General features: G+C 52.8%; 1 protein-coding gene across 1 annotated transcript; it reads left to right on the top strand.

Moving 5' to 3' along the window:
- Positions 1-5,048: 5,048 nt before the first annotated feature.
- On the top strand, positions 5,049-18,578 carry MYH7 (myosin heavy chain 7). Its single transcript, XM_041411747.1, has 40 exons — positions 5,049-5,103; positions 5,715-5,932; positions 6,360-6,503; positions 6,909-7,065; positions 7,187-7,214; positions 7,447-7,558; positions 7,920-8,012; positions 8,137-8,200; positions 8,403-8,501; positions 8,590-8,693; positions 8,773-8,911; positions 8,996-9,114; positions 9,222-9,371; positions 9,547-9,717; positions 9,849-10,158; positions 10,242-10,309; positions 10,448-10,535; positions 10,652-10,769; positions 10,857-10,980; positions 11,172-11,308; positions 11,391-11,517; positions 11,631-11,759; positions 11,830-12,072; positions 12,257-12,433; positions 12,547-12,692; positions 12,785-12,875; positions 13,559-13,948; positions 14,036-14,162; positions 14,265-14,383; positions 14,655-14,851; positions 15,057-15,240; positions 15,476-15,641; positions 15,720-15,844; positions 15,926-16,234; positions 16,368-16,571; positions 16,777-16,902; positions 17,005-17,280; positions 17,708-17,803; positions 18,242-18,376; positions 18,464-18,578. The coding sequence occupies exons 2-40, from the start codon at positions 5,732-5,734 to the stop codon at positions 18,482-18,484; spliced, it is 5,814 nt and encodes a 1,937-aa protein (XP_041267681.1). The 5' UTR covers positions 5,049-5,103; positions 5,715-5,731; the 3' UTR covers positions 18,485-18,578.
- The last annotated feature ends 984 nt before the right edge of the window (positions 18,579-19,562 follow it).

Here is a 19,562-nt window from a genome sequence, read left to right as displayed (position 1 = left end):
GCAGCCCCTGTAGTGCCATTGTGACCACAGAAAGAGGAGCAGGCACCCTGAGGCATGACCCCATCTTGGACTGAGTTCCAAGCCTAAGGAGAGCTTTGGCATGTGTCTGACAGGTGTTCACCATGTGGAACAGCTTGGTGGAGAATGCTTCCAGAGGAGGCAGCAGTGTGCCAGGCCTGCAGCTCCTTCTGTGTTTGTCCCCTTAAACAGCGGGGGACGTTGGGGTTTCTTTGGGCCAAGGCTGGCCAATGCCAGAGCACGCAGTGCATCTCACTCACAGCCTGTGGTCAGGGTGTGAATGGCCACCCTCTGGTCACCCTGTGGCCACCATGCCATTCATGTAAACGTCAGCTGGACCCAACAGCAGTGTCCCCACAGTCTGTGGCATTGCACACAGCTGAAAGACAGCAGTGCTGAGGCAGAACTGGGCTCGTGAATGTTTTAGCAAAGCACTGTATTGGCATGAAGACTTGGGTCTTTTGGTTTTGATCAGCATTAGAACCCTGCTGCCCCAACCTTCTGCATGGGGCCATTTCAGAAATTCGGCTGTGGGCAGAACCGCTTTGAGCCCTGATGGACAGAGGGGATTTTTTGGAATGTGCCCCAAAAGACTGAGCAGTTCAGGGCTGGTGAAAGGAGAAAGAGTGGAGCAGGGCATTCGGTAGGACTGGTGTTCAGGGAGGGAAACAAACAAGAAAGCAGAGGAGAGCACTGTCATTGATTGGAAACACTTGGCAACAGCAGCATTTTTCCCTTGCTCTTCGTGCCTTGCAGCATTCCCTGTCTCTACCCGAGCTACAGGCGCAGCAGGAACTGTGAGTTCAGACCGGGCAGACGTGCACTGGATCAGAATACTGTGCACCTATCGGGTGCCTCTGAGCTCACAGCAGCCCGACTGGAGACTGCTTTTAAAAGAAAAAAGCTAACCACCTCTGGTTTCCATGGCTGTTTTCTATAGGAACTGCCTTCCCATGCCTCTATTCTTCCATTTTTCTTGCCCTGAAGAAAAAATGTTAAGAGAGGTGCTGAGTGAAGCTCTGACCTTGAGACTTGTTAAGTCATTGTCACGCTTGCTACTGAACTTTGTTAACTCACTCATGTATCAATAAAATCCACTGTCCCTTCTTTTGAGAGTGAAGTGCAGGACTCCATCCATAATGGCAGCAGGAACACCATTGTCAAGCTTGGACCAGGCTGGGGTCCCAGGCTTCACTGGAGTTGTGAGGAAGGGCACACTGCAGAAGTCTTGACACAGAGGTTTCTCTCCTCCCTCCAGCATGTATTCTCCTCTAGTTTCCTGTCATAGCCAGCCAAAAGGTTGGTGCTGATGAAACAGGCCCTGTTTATGGCCACACTTCCTTTTCCTGTGGTCTCACACTTCCTGATAGAGGAAGAGAGTGCCATGGTGGGAATTAGAGTTGCCTTAGTCGTACCTTCCTCTCCATCCATGTCTTGAGTCCTCCTCAAAGGAGTACTGTAAAGAAAGGACATTCTCAGCAGTCTGCATTTACACATGTTGCTATGGTCTGATCTCTGTGGCACTGCTCTATCAGCAGCCACACACCACAGAGGAAAAGGCCACTCATTTCCCCTTCTCAGTTCAGAAGGAGCCCTCTGGGTTTTGTTCTCACCCCAGGCTACAGATGCTGGGCCACTGTGGAATCTGAGCCACAGTTCCTGCCTGTCTTGAGTCAGGTCCCACAGGGATCCTGGCGAAGAAGAGAGGAAGGTATTGGGTCAGTTTTATCTGGCAGTAGATCCCATTTATTTTCTCCAGACTGAGTGCAAGGCCATTGTGCCGGGGATACAAATGGGCAGGGGAGCACGGCTGGGGCGGGTGGGAGGTGGCTCTGCTGGCAGCTGGCAGCACTTGACACACATGGAAGGCAGGATGGCAGATGGGGCAGCACAGAAACAGCTCTGTGTGATGGCCAGGGAACACAAATAGTCCAATGGAATAGATGAGACCGCTCTTGGCACTGAGGAAGCACCAGGAAAGGAAGCCCTGTCATTAGAGACTGGATGGGGGCGGGAGGGGGTTGGAAGCCCAGAAAGGTTTTGTCTGGACAGACACAAAAGGCCAAATTGCCAAAAGTAAAGTCAAGGAAAGCTCTGGCTCTGTCAGTCAGAACCAAGTTCAAGTCAAATGCTGTTCAGCCAAGGGAGAGGCAGTAGCCAACTTCACCTGTCCTGGGAGGATGAGGAGCTTCTTCAAGACCAGGAGTGCATTCCAGGGAGGGAATGTCTGGGAGGGAAATGCCTGAGTGGTACAGTCCTTGGTTTATGGGGGCCTTGTTCTTGTTCCCATCTCAGTCTTCCAGTTCAGGGTCCTGGGTATACTGAGAACAAGTGCTCTTACTATTAAAGTCTGAAGTTGAGCAGGCATGAAGTACCTGAGCCTTTTCCTCATCCTTGTCACTATGTTTCCCCCCATATCCAATAAAGTGTTGGAGCAAATTAGGTAAAATATGGAGAAAACAAGATAAGTTCTGAAAATGTTGGGGAAAATCAGGGGCAGTTAGGGTGAAATTGAGAAACTTGTGGACACTGTGGGAAAATGAAGGGGAAATTCAGGGAAATGGGGGAGAACTGGGGAAGACTGGGCCAACGTAGGATGGAATTAGGGGAAATCTGGAGAAAGTAATAAAAATTAGGAGAAATATATGAAAAATTTGGTAAATTTGGGAGATAAATTTCTGTTAGGGGAAATTAGGGATATATTCTGGTGAAAATTTTGGGAAAATAGAGGTAATTGAGGAAAATTTGGAGAAATTTGGAAAAAATGAAATACCTTAGGGGAATCAGGGAAAATGCATGGAAATTTGGGGAAGTGTAGGGGAAATAAAGGAAAACTTGGGGCAACGGGGGCAAATTGTGGGATATTAGGGGAAATTCAGGGAGAATAAGAGGAAATTTACGTGTAAAAGGTCAGAATAGGAAAATTAGGGGAAATAAGGGGAAATTGAGGGAAAATTAGCAAAGTGAGGGAATTAGGGGGAAATTGGGGAAAAACATTTGGCCATAATTTGGGTGAATCAAGGGGAAAACAAGGATATTTGGGGCAAATTGCAGTATAAAATAAGGACATTTTGGGGAAAATCTGGAAAATTTGGGAAAATTAGGGGACACCAAGGAGATTCAGGGCAAATTGATGGAAATATAGGGAAAGCAGGGGGAAACCAAGGAAATTTGTGGCAAACTGGGGGACATTTAGGAAAATCAGGGGAAAACCAAGGAAATTGAGGAAAAATCAGGAGACTTTGAGGGGAATCAGAAAAATTAGGTGAAATTCAGAACCTGGTCCTCTATAGGGCATCTAATGGGATTGATGGGTCCTGGATGCCTGGGTGCCCCTGTCTATTCTTAGGTGAGCTTTGGGGGTCGAGGGGGGGAAGGGGAACCTGTAGGGCCAGCCCCATATATGGTTATGAGGTGAAGGTGCCCCACAGCCCCACTGGCGTCACAAGCTGATCGGATGTCAGGGGTTGTGGGGGGGGGGATGTCCCAAAAATATCCCATTGTGGGGGGAGGGAGAGGGAACAAAGGGATGGGAGGAGGGGCACAGATGCCTGAGCTCCCTCGGAGGGGGAAGGGGGGGTCACACCTGTCCTTTGTCTGTCTGTCCCCTCCCCCACCCCAGGGGGACACAGGCATCCAGGCGAGTCTTTTGGCTTGCCTCATCTATCCTGTAATAAACTGGGGGGATGGAGGGGAAGGGGAGTTAGAGGGGGCCCCTATAGGGGCTGAGAGTGGTCCTGTGGGTCTGGGGGGTCCTATGGGTCTGGGGGAGCCCTACAGGGTTTCTATGAGTCTAGGAATGGGTTGTCTGGAAGGTTTATAGGGCCAGGAGTGGCCTGTGGTAAGGGGGGGAAAACTATGAGTGTCCTATAAGGAAATATTTAGAGGTCCTATGGGGCTGGATATGGGTCCTATAGGACCATGGGATTGGGGAGGGGTGTCTGGGAGTGGGTTCTATGGGGCTGTGTGCACATACAGGGATTTTATTGAAAGGAAGTAATGGGAGCCCTGTGAGGCTGACAAGGGTTCTATGCAAGTCCTATAGGGCTGGAGTGGTGTCTTATGGGGCTGGGGGAGTCCTGTGGAGCTGGAAGTAGGTCCTATGAGGCAGGCAGGAGGTATATGAGCTATATGAGCTTGTGGGTGTGAGATATGGGGGTCCCATGGGGCTGGTGGAGCTTTATAGTTCCATAGGGGTCACTGGACCCTATGGGGCGGTGAAGGTCCTATAGGACTACAGAGCAGAGGGAGGGCCCTATGGATTTGGGGAGTGTACTGTAGATCCATAGGGGTCACCGTGTCCCTATAGGGCAGTGAGGTGGCCTTGAGGTCACCCGTCTGTACATGCCCTCCCCCCTCCTGGTGACGCAGCTGCAGGGGGGAGGGGGGGATATAAGGGGGGTCCCCCAGGCAGTGCCTGCAGACCCAGGGGCAGGTGGGGCAGGGGGCACTTGGAGCACCGTGAGGGTCTGGGAGGGGGTTATGGGGGAACTAGGGGCAACTGAAAGGGACTGGGAAAGAACAGGGAGGAACTGGGAGGGAACTGGGAGGGTCTGTGGGTGAACTGGGAGGGACTGGGAGGGTCTATAGGAGAACTGGGAGGGTCTATGGGGGAACTGGGAGGGACTGGGTTTATACTGGGAGGGTCTGTAGGGGAACTGGGAGGGACTGGGAGGATCTAGGAAGGAACTGGGAGGGTCTTTGCAGGAGACTGGGATGATACTGGGAGCATCTGTGGGGAAAGAGGGTGGGACTGGGATGATGCTGGGGGAGTTTATATGGTAACTGGGAGGGACTGGAGTGATACTGGGGGAAGAGGGAGGGTACTGGATAAATCCTAGGGGGATACTGGGACTTACTGAGCTGTTCTGTGTGTGTGTCTGTGTGTGTGTGGCTGTGTGTGGTGGTGTACTGGAGAAGTACTGGCGGGGCTGGGCAGGGATGCTGGGATGTAATTGGACATATTGGGATATACTGGGACATACTGGGACATACTGTGGGGGGGGGGGGGTTGTGTCCCGGAGCAGGATCAGAACCGCCCTGAGTCTGCACTGTCATCCCCTGACTCGGAGATCACAGAGAGAGGTGGGGCTGGGTAGTGGAAGGAACTGAGGGGTGTCTGGGGAGACTGGGGGTGACTGGGAGGGTCTGGGATGATACTGGGAGGGTCTGTAGGGAACTGGAAAGGACTGGGAGGGATGCAGGAGTACTGGGTAGTACTGGGAGATGCTGGGGTGGGATAAAGGGCAGGCAGCGTCAGGCACTGCAAGGAACAGGGAGCACTGGGGAGGGCACTGGGACTTCTAAAAAGGAATTTGTGATGGAGATGAGGACTGGCAGGAACTAGGAGCACTGTAAAGGATCTGGGAGCACTGGAGAAGAATGGGAAAAGATGAGATCACCAAGGATGGACATTGGATGGGGCTTGCTGGGAGCACTGGAGAGGAACTGGAAGCATTGAGAGGGAACTCTAGATAATGGAAGCACTGAGGATAGACTTGGGATGGGCCAGCTGGGAGGAGTGGGAGCATTGGAGAGGAACTGGGGAGGAATGAAGGAGTTGGGTTGACCAGGAGGAAGTGGTAGATGTGGAGAAGAACAGGGAATGATGGGTTCATCAAGGAAAGAGCTGCAATGGGGTCAACTGGGATGAACTGGCAGCCCTTGGAGGGTCTGATTCTTCCTACCCCACCCAGCCCTGTCCAGCGCCACCATGCCTGATGTGGAGATGGCTGAATTTGGGGAGGCCGCCCCCTATCTCCGCAAGTCGGAGAAGGAACGGTTGGCTGCCCAGACCCGCCCCTTCGACCTAAAGAAGGACATCTTCGTCCCTGATGAAAAGGAGGAATATGTCAAGGCCACCATTATCAGCCGTGAGGGCTCCAAGATCACTGCTGAGACTGAACATGGCAAGGTGGGGGGACCCCAGCCACACCTGGGACACCAGAACCTCAAAATAGCAGCTCTATTCCACATGGGACACAAAGAACACAACCTACCTTCTCTAGGACCCAAGAAACATCTAGACCCCAACATGCCTTCTCCAGCACCCACTGGATGCTCAGATTCCACAGCATCTTCTCTGGAACCCAGGAAATATCTAGACCCTTATCCACCTTTCCCAGAACCCACTGGACAGCTAGACCCATCCAACCTCCTCTATTACTTCAGAGACACCCAGACCCCAAAACATATTCTCTATCACTTGAGGGACACTTAGACCTCCTCTGGCTCTCAAGGGAACACTCAGATGCCCAATTCCCAGCCCTTTGGGAGGGAACAACTGGGGCAACTCCTTGCCCTGTGTTCCTGCTCCATGGCGTCTTCCTTACCTTGAGCAGACAGTGACGGTCAAGGAGGACCAGATCATGCAGCAAAACCCCCCCAAGTTCGACAAGATTGAGGACATGGCCATGCTGACTTTCCTCCATGAGCCCGCCGTCCTCTACAATCTCAAGGACCGCTACGCATCTTGGATGATCTATGTGAGTTGGGAGCCCATGAGGTTCTTCAGACCCCATCCAGAACTTGGACGCCCCTTTTCTAGACCACTTGGGCCACATAGGTGCAAGATGTCCCTTCTCCAGATATCATGGCCCACACTAACTGGGATGATCCTTCTTTACACCTGTTGAGCCACCCAGATCCAAGATATCCCAGACCCTTTGGGTCACTCAAAACCAGGACATCCCTTCTCCAGATCACAGAAATGGGACATCCTCTCTTCAGACCTCTTTGGTCCCCCACACCCAAGATGTCCCATTTACAGACCACAGGGGTCACCTAAACCCAAGATATCACATAGACACAAGAGGTAGCTTCAGCAGACTCCTTGGACCACCTGGTGGGGTGGCACCTCCTGACTCTGACTCACCTACTCCTTTTTCCAGACCTACTCAGGGCTCTTCTGTGTGACTGTCAACCCCTACAAGTGGTTACCTGTCTACAATGCTGAGGTGGTGGCTGCCTACCGGGGAAAGAAGCGGAGTGAAGCTCCACCCCACATCTTCTCCATCTCTGACAATGCCTACCAGAACATGCTGACAGGTAGGGACCTTCTGCAGGGACCCCATAACCATATTCCCTGATCCTTTTTGGGGAGCAGGAGATGTGGGGCAGAGCCAAGGTGGGTTTCAGAACCTCATGTTTCTTCTCCTCATCCCACCAGATCGGGAGAACCAATCCATCCTCATCACGTGAGTAATCCTTCTTCATCTGTAAACTCTGTCTTAATCCTGCTCACAGCTAAGACCCCCCAACTGGCACATAGCCCCTCCCCTTCCCTCTTGAAGCCATGCCCACTGGCCAATCCTTTATCACTACATGGACTTGTCTGTGGAGGTCCATTATCCATCCCTCCCCAGTGAGTCCCCACCCTCAGCACCATAGCACCAGTACCCAACCATTGCTCTCCTTGGCTACCTTCAGCGGAGAATCCGGAGCAGGGAAGACTGTGAACACCAAGAGGGTCATCCAGTATTTTGCTGTCATCGCTGCCATCGGTGACCGTGGCAAGAAGGAAGCGGGGGCCCCAGGCAAGGTAAGAGCAGTGAGTGGAGGATGACACCCAGCGATCTGGCCAACATTCTGCCACGTGTCTGTCCAACCAATGACAGAATCAACCACCCAAACAATTACTGAACCAAACACCCCAAAATCCAACCAACTAGCCAACCAACCACGTATCCAACCTTCCATTCATCTGTCCCATCCCAATCCAACCAACTAACCATCTATCCATCCACTCATGGCATCAACCCACATCCCTGTCCATCAATCTGACCACCCATTCAAACCTTCATGGACCACTGTGTTCTTCCATCCATCCATTTCAACCTTGCACCCTTCATCCTCTGCACCTTATTGTGAGAACCCTCCTGACCCTGTCCCACTCCATCCAGGGCACCCTGGAGGACCAGATCATCCAGGCCAACCCTGCCTTGGAAGCCTTCGGCAATGCCAAAACTGTCCGGAATGACAACTCATCCCGATTTGTGAGTGTTAGAGGTGGAGTCTGTGAGGAAGAGTCTATGGGGTGGAGTCCTCGGGGAAGGGTCTGTGGGTTGGGGTGTTCTGGGAGAAGGTGGCCACCTCCACGTCCTTCCACTATTCTTCCAGGGAAAGTTTATCCGGATCCATTTTGGGGCCACTGGGAAGCTGGCATCAGCTGACATTGAGACCTGTGAGTAGGTTGAGGACTCCATGAGAGGACATCTTGTTGTCCACCATCCCTTTCTCTATCTATCTCTCCATCCACCTGTCCATCCTTCTCCTCATCCTCATTCACCTACCCTTCCACATCCTCAAGCCTCCCTTCATTAATCCATCTGAATCTCTATCTCCTCATGCTAACTTCCACCCATCTTCTCTTCATCCCTACCCAGACCTTCTGGAGAAGTCCCGTGTGATCTTCCAGCTGAAGGCTGAAAGAAACTACCACATTTACTACCAGATCCTCTCCAATAAGAAGCCAGAGTTGCTGGGTGAGCTATGCTCCCAACCTACCTGTAAATACCTCATCCCGCACCCCTTTTGGGACCTGCCTCTCCCAACCCCTTTTTCTCCTTTCAGACATGATGCTGGTGACCAACAACCCCTACGACTATGCCTTCATCTCCCAAGGAGAGACCACAGTTCCATCCATTGATGATGGAGAGGAGCTCCTGGCCACAGATGTGAGACGGGAGGCCATCAGGTAGTGTGTATGTGTCTCTGTGGGCTGGAGAAGATTTTGAACACATTTTTGCCCCACAGAGTGCCTTTGATGTCCTGGGATTCACTCCAGAGGAGAAGAACTCCATCTATAAACTGACAGGAGCCATCATGCACTTCGGCAACATGAAGTTCAAGCAGAAACAACGGGAAGAGCAGGCAGAACCAGATGGCACAGAAGGTTGGGTCCAACCAAGGTTGAGGTGGAAACTGGGGTGAACTCCATGATCCTTCCAAATTCATATTTTCACTTCTTCATCCTCAGAGGCAGACAAGTCAGCTTACCTAATGGGGCTGAACTCAGCTGATCTTCTCAAGGGGTTGTGTCACCCTCGGGTGAAGGTGGGCAATGAATATGTCACCAAGGGGCAGAATGTCCAGCAGGTGAGTAGGACATCCCCAAAATGTCCTCCTTTTGGGGTGATATGGTGCCATCTCCAGCAAGGAGAACACCAAGAGGTCCTCTCACTGGTGGGGCATTCTTCTTCCAGGTGATTTATGCTGTAGGAGCCTTGGCCAAAGCTGTGTATGAGAAGATGTTCAACTGGATGGTGACCAGGATCAACAATTCACTGGAGACCAAGCAGCCAAGGCAGTACTTCATTGGTGTGCTGGACATTGCTGGCTTTGAAATCTTTGATGTAAGCCCTGGTTGACTGTGTTGTGTTGATTACATTGGATGTAGAGTTAATCCTACTGGATAGTCAGATGACTTTGTTTTCATTTGTGTTGACCCTGTTGGGGCTCAGGTTGACCCCGTTGAACATAGTAATTGTTCTGTTGACCCCACTGGCCATCTCCTCTCTCCTTCCCCAGTTCAACAGCTTTGAGCAGCTCTGCATCAACTTCACCAATGAGAAACTGCAACAGTTCTTCAACCACCACATGTTCGTGCTGGAGCAGGAGGAATACAAGAAGGAGGGCATTGAGTGGGAGTTCATTGACTTTGGCATGGACCTCCAGGCCTGCATTGACCTCATTGAGAAGGTACCACCTCCCTCAGGGCCTCATGGGGCTGGGGAAGGGCCCTTTCAGTTGCAGCTAGGCAGGAACCCCAAAGTTGGTCAGTTGGGTTGTACTTGGTGTTCACTGTAGCCAACAAGGTCTTTTCTTCTTAGCCCATGGGAATCATGTCCATCCTGGAGGAGGAGTGCATGTTTCCCAAGGCCACGGACATGACCTTCAAGGCCAAACTCTTTGATAATCACCTGGGCAAGTCGGCCAACTTTGGAAAGCCACGAAACATCAAGGGGAAGCAAGAGGCCCACTTTGCCCTTGTCCACTATGCTGGCACAGTGGATTACAACATCATCGGGTGGCTGCAGAAGAACAAGGACCCTCTCAATGAGACAGTGGTGGGGCTCTACCAGAAATCTGCCCTGAAGCTCTTGGCCAACCTCTTTGCCAACTATGCTGGGGCAGATGCACGTAAGAGGAACCCACTTCCTCAGCATCTGGGGTTCTTTCCACCCTGTCCCTGTCCTATCTCATCCTTTCTTCTTCTTCAACAGCCGTGGAGAAGGGGAAAGGAGCTAAGAAGAAAGGTTCCTCCTTCCAAACTGTCTCTGCCCTCCATCGGGTGAGAGCTCAAGTGTTGTTGGTGGATTCCAGTGTGTATGGGCATGGAAAACATGTCCCAGGGCAAGGGATAACCCTTGGTGGGACAGGCTAGGAGGATGTCTTCATTCCCTTCATCATCTCCTCCTCCATTTTTCAGGAGAATCTCAACAAGTTGATGACCAACCTGCGGTCTACCCACCCTCATTTTGTTCGCTGTATCATCCCCAATGAGACCAAGTCTCCTGGTGAGCCAATCCCTGAGGGTTGATCCAGAGGACACTGCTGGGCTCTGGCCAAAGGTGGTAGTGGGCAGCTGTGTTGTGGGGCAGACCATGACTCACCAGTCTTGATGATCCACCAGGTGTGATGAACAACCCCCTGGTAATGCATCAGCTTCGCTGCAATGGAGTGCTGGAAGGCATCCGCATCTGCCGCAAGGGATTCCCCAATCGCATCCTCTATGGGGACTTCCGACAGCGGTAGGCACAGAGGAGAAAATGTGGGGATGGGGTGGACAACCCCACTGGGATTGATTTCAGAGGTTTCCTGTCCTCTCTGGTCACCAGGTACCGCATCCTGAACCCTGCTGCCATCCCTGAGGGGCAGTTCATTGACAGCCGCAAGGGTGCTGAGAAGCTCCTGGGATCCCTTGATATTGACCACAACCAATACAAATTTGGACACACCAAGGTGAGGTCACTTGGTCTCAGTTCTGGTGGTCCCACCATCCACAAGGTTTTCATGGTGGGACCAGATGGACTGTATGTTTCCATCATCTACTTGTCCACCTGCCCATCTGAGCTCCCTCCATCCACACTACCACCCATCCCTCCACCATGCCTTCAAATCCCAGCAGCACTTACCTTCATCTTTCCTCAAAGGTCTTCTTCAAGGCTGGGCTGCTGGGGCTGCTAGAGGAGATGAGGGATGAGCGCCTGGCACGGATCATGACCCGCTTGCAGGCCCAGGTCCGTGGTTTCCTGTCCCGTCAGGAGTTCAAGAAGATCCTAGAGCGCAGGTAGGTGGTGAGATGGAGATGGTGTTGCATCCATGTTGAGTGCAAACCCCTGGTGATCCACATCTTGATGTGGCTTCTACAGAGACTCACTTCTGGTGATCCAGTGGAATATCAGGGCCTTCATGGGGGTGAAGAACTGGCCTTGGATGAAGCTCTACTTCAAGATCAAGCCCTTGCTGAAGAGTGCTGAGACAGAGAAAGAGATGCAGGTGGGACAGGGTCATGGTTAGGGAAGGTGAATGGGTGGATGGGGAGAGGAAGTGATAGGTGGGGACAAAAAGGAAGAAATGAGATTTACATAGCACCTTTGTGCCTCCCACAGAACATGAAAGAAGAGTTTGGGCGGCTGAAGGAGGCCTTAGAGAAGTCAGAAGCCCGACGGAAGGAGCTAGAGGAGAAGATGGTCTCCATGCTGCAGGAGAAAAATGACCTTCAGCTCCAAGTGCAGGCTGTGAGTGACCTAGATGTCCCAGCCCCATGTTCCTTTTTCATTCATCTCAAACCAAGCTTATCCCTTCCAGGAGCAAGACAACCTGGCTGATGCTGAGGAGCGCTGTGACCAGCTGATCAAGAACAAGATCCAGCTGGAGGCCAAGGTGAAGGAGATGACTGAGCGGATGGAGGATGAGGAGGAGATGAATGCTGAGTTGACAGCAAAGAAAAGGAAGCTGGAGGATGAATGCTCAGAGCTGAAGAAGGACATTGATGACCTGGAGTTGTCATTGGCCAAGGTGGAAAAGGAGAAACACGCCACTGAGAACAAGGTGAGGGTGGGGTTAGATTATGATAATGCAAGACTGGTTGGACTGCATCACCAAGAACCAAGGCTGGTTGTGTTTTCTTACATCTCCTGACTTAGACTCAGCTTCACAAAGAGAAAGAACAACCTCCTGTCTCTTGTCCTACCTCTGGTACCAAGCTGGATGCCTGATATTTCTCCTCCTGCAGGTCAAGAACCTCACAGAGGAGATGGCCGGGCTGGATGAGATCATTGTCAAGCTAACAAAGGAGAAGAAGGCCCTGCAAGAATCTCACCAGCAAGCGCTGGATGACCTGCAGGCAGAGGAAGACAAGGTCAACACCTTGACAAAGGCCAAAGCCAAGCTGGAACAGCAAGTGGATGATGTGAGTATAGGCCACTGCCACAACGGCCATATAGCTGGTCCCTTGGGGTGTGCAAGTCCTTCTGGAGTGTGTGGTTTTGGGGGCTGATGGGTATGTCTCTTCCTCACTTGCAGCTGGAGAGTTCATTGGAGCAAGAGAAGAAGATCCGGATGGACCTGGAACGGGCCAAAAGGAAGCTGGAAGGTGATTTGAAGTTGGCTCAGGAAAATATCATGGATCTGGAGAATGACAAGCAACAACTGGATGAGAGGCTGAAAAAGTAAGGGCCTGCATGCTTGCTTGTCCTTTACCTATAACACCTCTGCTGAGCACTCAGAAGAATGACTTACTGGTGTTTCTCCCCACACCTAGGAAAGACTTTGAGCTCAATGCCCTCAATGCCAGAATCGAGGATGAGCAAGCAGTTGCAGCCCAGCTCCAGAAGAAGCTCAAAGAACTTCAGGTGAGGTGGGCTTCAGCTTGGGGGTCAAGTAGAAGGAGGAACTGGTCCTCCCCATTATATTCTTCATATCTTTTTGAGAAGAACCTAAACCAGTATGCTATCCACCTGAGGTTGGAAGCCCACGGCATATCCCTTGTCCCAGAACCTCTCTGTCACTTATTGCCTTTAAATGACTCATGGGCTCCTGGACTGGTTGGCTGTCATGGGGGTTGAGATGAACCAACAGGTTAGGAGTTTTCAAGGTATGGGGAACATCTTGGGTAGAATCACCTGAGCTGAGCAGACCACCTGGGTTGAATCACATTTAATTCCAATGTCATTCCAATGTTCTTAGAGATGTTTGTGCTGAGTTGTCTGTTAGTCCAGTTAGAATGGACCAATTGGAATGTCCTCAAGACCAGTAGAGTTGAAGAATCTCAAGGTAATTTGAGAAGGTGGAGTGTCTTCAAATAAGGCCAGGTTGATCTGGAGAGCTCAGATCTTGGCTAGGTTGAAAAGAACTGAATGGGATTGAGCCTGGTTGAGGTGAAGGATCTACAGCTGTCTGGGTTGAGCTGAAGAGTCTACAGTCGGTTGGGTTGACCTGAATTGACTTAAAAACTCTCCGACTTGATTGACTGAGTTGAGTGGAGGAGTTGGGTGAAACCAAGTCCACTGAAAACATTTTCATCCCTGGAGCACAGGCACGGATTGAAGAGCTGGAGGAGGAGTTGGAAGCAGAGCGGACAGGCAGAGCCAAGGTGGAGAAGCTGCGCTCAGACCTGTCACGGGAGCTGGAGGAGATCAGCGAGCGGCTGGAGGAGGCAGGTGGTGCCACATCAGTGCAGATTGAGCTCAACAAGAAGCGTGAGGCAGAGTTCCAGAAGATGCGGCGGGACCTGGAGGAGGCCACACTGCAGCACGAGGCCACGGCTGCTGCGCTGCGCAAGAAGCACGCCGACAGCGTGGCTGAGCTCAGTGAGCAGATTGACAACTTACAGCGTGTCAAGCAGAAGCTGGAGAAGGAGAAGAGTGAGCTCAAGCTAGAGCTGGATGATGTTGGCTCCAACATGGAGCAACTGATAAAGGCCAAGGTAGGAAATAGGTTTCCAGCCATGAAGACTGCCCTTCCACTGCCCTCTCAGGGTCCCCTTTCATCTTTCTGCCCTTCCTGTTTGTAGGCCAACCTGGAGAAGATGTGCCGCACCATGGAAGATCAGATGAATGAGCACCGGACCAAGTCCGAAGAGGCTCAACGCATGGTCAATGACCTCACCACTCAACGAGCCAAGCTCCAGACGGAAAATGGTGGGGGTCTTGCTCTTCCATAACCCAAGTGCCTAACTCTTGCCCAGTGGGGTGGCTTTGGGGTGTGTCCTGTAACTGATTATCTGCCATTCCACCTGACAGGTGAGCTCTCCAGGCAGCTGGAGGAGAAGGAAGCCTTCATCAACCAGATGACACGCGGGAAACTCACCTACACCCAACAGCTGGAGGACCTCAAGAGGCAGCTAGAGGAAGAAGTCAAGGTAGGGCTTTGTTGGGGGGTCAGTGAGGTCACAAGACACCTCCATTGCCAAGGTTTGGGATTGAGAAGTGCATCATGAGCCTGCCCTCAAAGCAGGAGCAAATGAATCAAGGGTCCTCCGAAATTCAGTAGGGCTGGTGAGTTACAGGGAAGTTGGGCTGGGTTGGGTTGGGTTGGTTGGTAACTAGGTAGTTGGAGTTGGAAAATACCAATATAGTTCAACTTCATATAGACCCAGGTTCTCCTCACCTCGTAACTCTCTCCCCTCCCAGGCCAAGAATGCACTGGCCCATGCCCTCCAGTCAGCCCGGCATGACTGCGACCTTCTGAGGGAGCAGTATGAGGAGGAGACAGAGGCCAAGGCTGAGCTCCAGCGCTCACTCTCCAAGGCCAACTCTGAGGTGGCACAGTGGAGAACCAAGTATGAGACAGATGCCATCCAGCGCACTGAGGAACTGGAGGAAGCCAAGTGAGTCATCTCCCCATGAAAGGAGCTTCTATGGGGCAGGGGAGAGGAGACTCTTCTACAGTACAAGGATCCAGAGAATGTATAATAAACTGGAGATGGTAGAGGAGATCCAGAGCAGAGCCCCAGCTAACCAGTGGGTGGAAGAAGGTTTGAGTTGGCCCACTTGGTCCATGGGTCACCGTAGCCAGGTTTTATCCCACTCCAGGAAGAAGCTGGCCCAGCGGCTGCAGGAGGCTGAGGAGGCAGTGGAGGCGGTCAATGCCAAGTGTTCCTCCCTGGAGAAGACCAAACACCGGCTGCAAAATGAGATTGAAGATCTCATGGCAGACCTGGAGCGGTCAAATGCAGCAGCTGCTGCGTTGGACAAGAAGCAGAGAAACTTTGACAAGGTGGGAGGACCAAGAAATGATGGAAGGAGAAGGGTGGGAAGGGGGTAGAGAAATGTGGGTCCCATGAATCAAAAAAAGGCAGGAGAAGTCCAGAAAAAAGCTGAACAACTTTCAAGGGCCATGTTTTAGCAGAGCCTCGAGTCTCTTTCAGGAGAGCATTGGGGAAAGGAGGAGGAGGATGGAAAGAGGGTTCTTCATGGGCAAAGCAGCAAGTGAGCAGGTGGTGTCCTCATAGATCTTGTCTGAGTGGAAGCAGAAGTTTGAAGAGTCACAGGTGGAGCTGGAGGCATCACAGAAAGAGGCCAGGTCCCTCAGCACTGAGCTCTTCAAGCTGAAAAACGCTTATGAGGAGTCACTTGAGCACCTGGAGACCTTCAAAAGGGAGAACAAGAACCTCCAAGGTGAGACCGTGGTACTCCCCCTGCTCACCTTGTTCTCCACCACTTTCCACCAAGTCTGATGAGATCTTATCCAAGCAGAGGAGATCTCAGACCTGACGGAGCAGCTGGGTGGCAGCCACAAGACCATCCACGAATTGGAGAAGGTCCGGAAGCAGCTGGATGCCGAGAAACTGGAGCTCCAAGCTGCACTGGAAGAGGCTGAGGTGAGCCAAATCACATCCCCATGAGTGCCATGTTGTCCTAGTGTTCTCTGTGGCCCTCTAATTTCTGTCTGTCTCTACCAGGCCTCTCTGGAGCATGAGGAGGGAAAGATCCTGAGGGCCCAACTGGAGTTCAACCAGGTGAAGGCAGACTATGAGCGCAAGCTGGCTGAGAAGGATGAGGAGATGGAGCAGGCCAAGCGCAACCACCTGCGGGTGGTGGACTCACTGCAGACCTCGCTGGACGCTGAGACCCGGAGCCGCAACGAGGCCCTGAGGCTGAAGAAGAAGATGGAGGGTGACCTCAATGAGATGGAAATTCAGCTCAGCCATGCCAACCGTATAGCTGCTGAAGCTCAGAAGCAAGTCAAGACACTGCAGGGCTACCTCAAGGTACCCCTTAGACTTCTATCCATAAGCATGTTGACATGTAGTAGGTCCCACCACGCCAGAGTGCAAGAAAAGTAGACCTTAAGCCACTTCCCCACCATCATCACGCATCCTCTTCCCCCATGCTGCCTTGTAGGACACCCAACTGCAGCTGGATGACATGGTACGGGTCAATGAGGACCTGAAGGAGAATATTGCCATCGTGGAGAGGAGAAACAACCTCCTCCAGTCAGAGCTGGAGGAGATGCAGGCAGTGGTGGAACAGACTGAGAGGGCTCGCAAGCTGGCTGAGCAGGAGCTGATTGAGGCCAGTGAGAGGGTCCAGCTTCTCCACTCACAGGTGAGACATCACATACCTTCAAAGACAGAAGTCACCTCCATCCATGGGCGTGGGTTTCTAATGGGTTGAGTTACCAAGATCTCCAGATCCTTTAAGCCTGCAGAGTTGGCAGGGAGTTGGGGGGCATTAAGTACTGGAGGGGGTTGAAGAAGGATGGGTGAGCAGTTCAAGAGACACCTCCTGAGATCCTCTCCTCTAATTCCAGAACACCAGCCTCATCAACCAGAAGAAGAAGATGGAGGCCGACATCTCCCAGCTGCAGACAGAGGTGGAAGAGGCCATCCAGGAGTGCAGGAATGCTGAGGAAAAAGCCAAGAAAGCCATCACTGACGTGAGTGCCATAATGAGACCTACATCTAGGACACCTTCCACTGGAGGGTGAAGTAGAGCGTGCTTTGGTCCTCCTTCTCTGCTTGCTTCTCTCCTCGAGCAGGCGGCCATGATGGCAGAGGAGCTGAAGAAGGAGCAGGACACCAGTGCCCATCTGGAGCGGATGAAGAAGAACATGGAGCAGACCATCAAGGACCTGCAGATGAGGTTGGATGAGGCCGAGCAGCTGGCCCTCAAAGGGGGCAAGAAGCAGCTGCAGAAGCTGGAGGCTCGTGTGCGGGAGCTGGAGAATGAGCTGGAGGCTGAGCAGAAGCGCCATGCCGAGAGTGTCAAGGGTCTCCGCAAGTCTGAGCGTCGTGTCAAGGAACTCAGCTACCAGGTGGGGCTCCTGGGCTGGCCCAGGTGAATTCCTGCCCCTTGGCCACAGGGCCTCATATTTCATGCTGTACATGACCTCGAACATGGCTGACCTGCTGGCCAGAGAGACATGGGTAAACTAGACCACCCACTGTGTGTAGCGGGATCCAGAATATTGTCTGGGTCATGAGCCACCCAGGCTCAGTGTCCAGCATCCATGGGGTCTTTGCATGATCCAGAACCTCAGGTAGGACCTCATCAGGGGCAAGAAGACACCTTCACACAGGGAGACAACCCACTTTCTGCCCCAGAGTTGAGGCCACCCACAGATCTAGAGAAGCACCACTCCCCAAGAACATAATTAACTGTCTCCTGACCCTCACTGCTCTCACGGTGATTCAAAGCAAAGGTAGGATCATGGACTGACCCACCAGTGTCTCACTCCACAGACGGAAGAGGACCGCAAGAACCTGGTCCGGCTTCAGGACCTTGTGGACAAGCTGCAAATGAAGGTCAAGGCCTACAAGCGACAGGCAGAGGAGGCGGTGAGCACTGGAGGGACATCTGTGGCACCACCCCCTAGGAGGGGACAGTGTGGGGGCTGGGACAGTTGGGGTGTGGGAGAGAATGTGGGGAGTAGCAGGGGACCTTGGGGTGATCAAGGGGTGGGGTGTCAGGGGGCGAGAAGAGTAGGTCAAAAGAAAGTGGAGAAAGTGGGTGGGTGGTGGAATGTGGAGATGGTGGTGGGAAGGAAGGAAGGAAGGAAGGAAGGAAGGAAGGAAGGAAGGAAGGAAGGAATGTTAGATGGATGCTTTGTTGAGGAGATGGTTGGGTGGCTGGAGGATGGGATGTCTGGAAGGACAGGTGGGTCCATGGTGGGCCAGATGGAGCAATAAGAAGACAGGATGGAGGGACAGCTGGCAGGGTGGCAGGAGGCTAGGCAGAGCTGTGTGGGAGCCTCACTGGTGTCCCTGCACCCTCAGGAGGAACAGGCCAACTCCAACCTGGCCAAGTTCCGCAAGGCACAGCACGAGCTGGATGAGGCAGAGGAGCGTGCCGACATCGCCGAGTCCCAGGTCAACAAGCTGCGGGCCAAGAGCCGCGACATTGGAGCCAAGGTGGGACTTTCCCCTGACCTACAGCTGCCCCACAGCTGCCCCACAACTTCCTCATGCTCACAGTCCCTTTTTCTCATTCTCCATCAGAAGGGACTCAATGAAGAGTGAAGCTCTGGACCCCCAACAATATCCCCTGGACCTCCAAGTGGCCCACCCCCACTCCCAGCCCCCTAACCTTGGTCAGCCAATAAAAACGATTGAGCAGCATCAGGTTTTGTGGGGCTGTGTTTGTGTGGGGAGGGTGGGGTTTCCCCATGGCATGGCACCCACAGGATGTCTGTAGCCCACACAAGATCACCAATGAGTTTGCAGCACAGCGTGCCCCACAGCATGATGCGACCAGACCCACAGTGCAATGTGATGTGAACCATGAGCTCAGCCTTGAGCTGCCTCACAGTGTATCTGCTGTGGGGCAGATACTCTATCTGCTCCATGGTGATCTGTAACCTCAACCTGCTCCACACCAGCCTAGATCCGTGTGGCGGGAGACACATGTCTGGGGGCATATGTGGGAGTGGGGAGGGGGGACCCCAGGAGGTGGGGGACGGCAATCTCTACATGTGGGTAGAGCCTGAGTGGATCCCTCGGGCATGTTTTGGCTCCTGAGGCTTCCCATTCTCCTTCTGCAGGTGCTGAGGTCCCTCTGTCCCGGCCTCAGTGTTCCCCTAGCCACCAGCTGCTCCGTCCCACCGCACAGCATTTCCCACAGCCCCCCATTCCCTACTGACCTGTCTCTCCATTGCTCTGGACTTACCATCCATCACCCCACCACCTCTTCGCACACCAGCCCTGTGTCCTCCATCTCCTATGTCCTTCTGCCTTCTCCATGTCCCCCTGGTCCCTGCAAGTTCCCTATGTCCCCCTGGTCCCTCTGTCTCCTGCCTGTCCCTCCCCACCAAATCCTCTGTCCCTCCCCTCTTCCCCCCTCACCCTCCCTTTCGCTGTCCATCTGTCGCTGCCCCATCCCTCCCGGTCCTGGTGGCGCCGCATGAAGGACCCCAGGGGACCTCGGCGTCCGGGCGGCTCCCCTCCCCCGCCAAACTCGGGCCGAGGAAGGGTGGGGTAATGTCACTATGGGGCCTTATGTGGACTCTATGGGGCTCTAAAAAGATTCTATGGGGATCTGTGGAGACTCTCTGTGGCTCCATGGAGCAATTATGGGGCTCTGTAATGGCTCTGTGGGGCA

This window comes from Onychostruthus taczanowskii, unplaced genomic scaffold (genome assembly GCF_017590055.1).
Source record: "Onychostruthus taczanowskii isolate IOZ18803 unplaced genomic scaffold, ASM1759005v1 scaffold37, whole genome shotgun sequence".
Taxonomy (NCBI): Eukaryota; Metazoa; Chordata; class Aves; order Passeriformes; family Passeridae; genus Onychostruthus; species Onychostruthus taczanowskii.
Note: the sequence above shows the minus strand (reverse complement) of the source record. Positions and strands in the feature narration are given on the sequence as shown.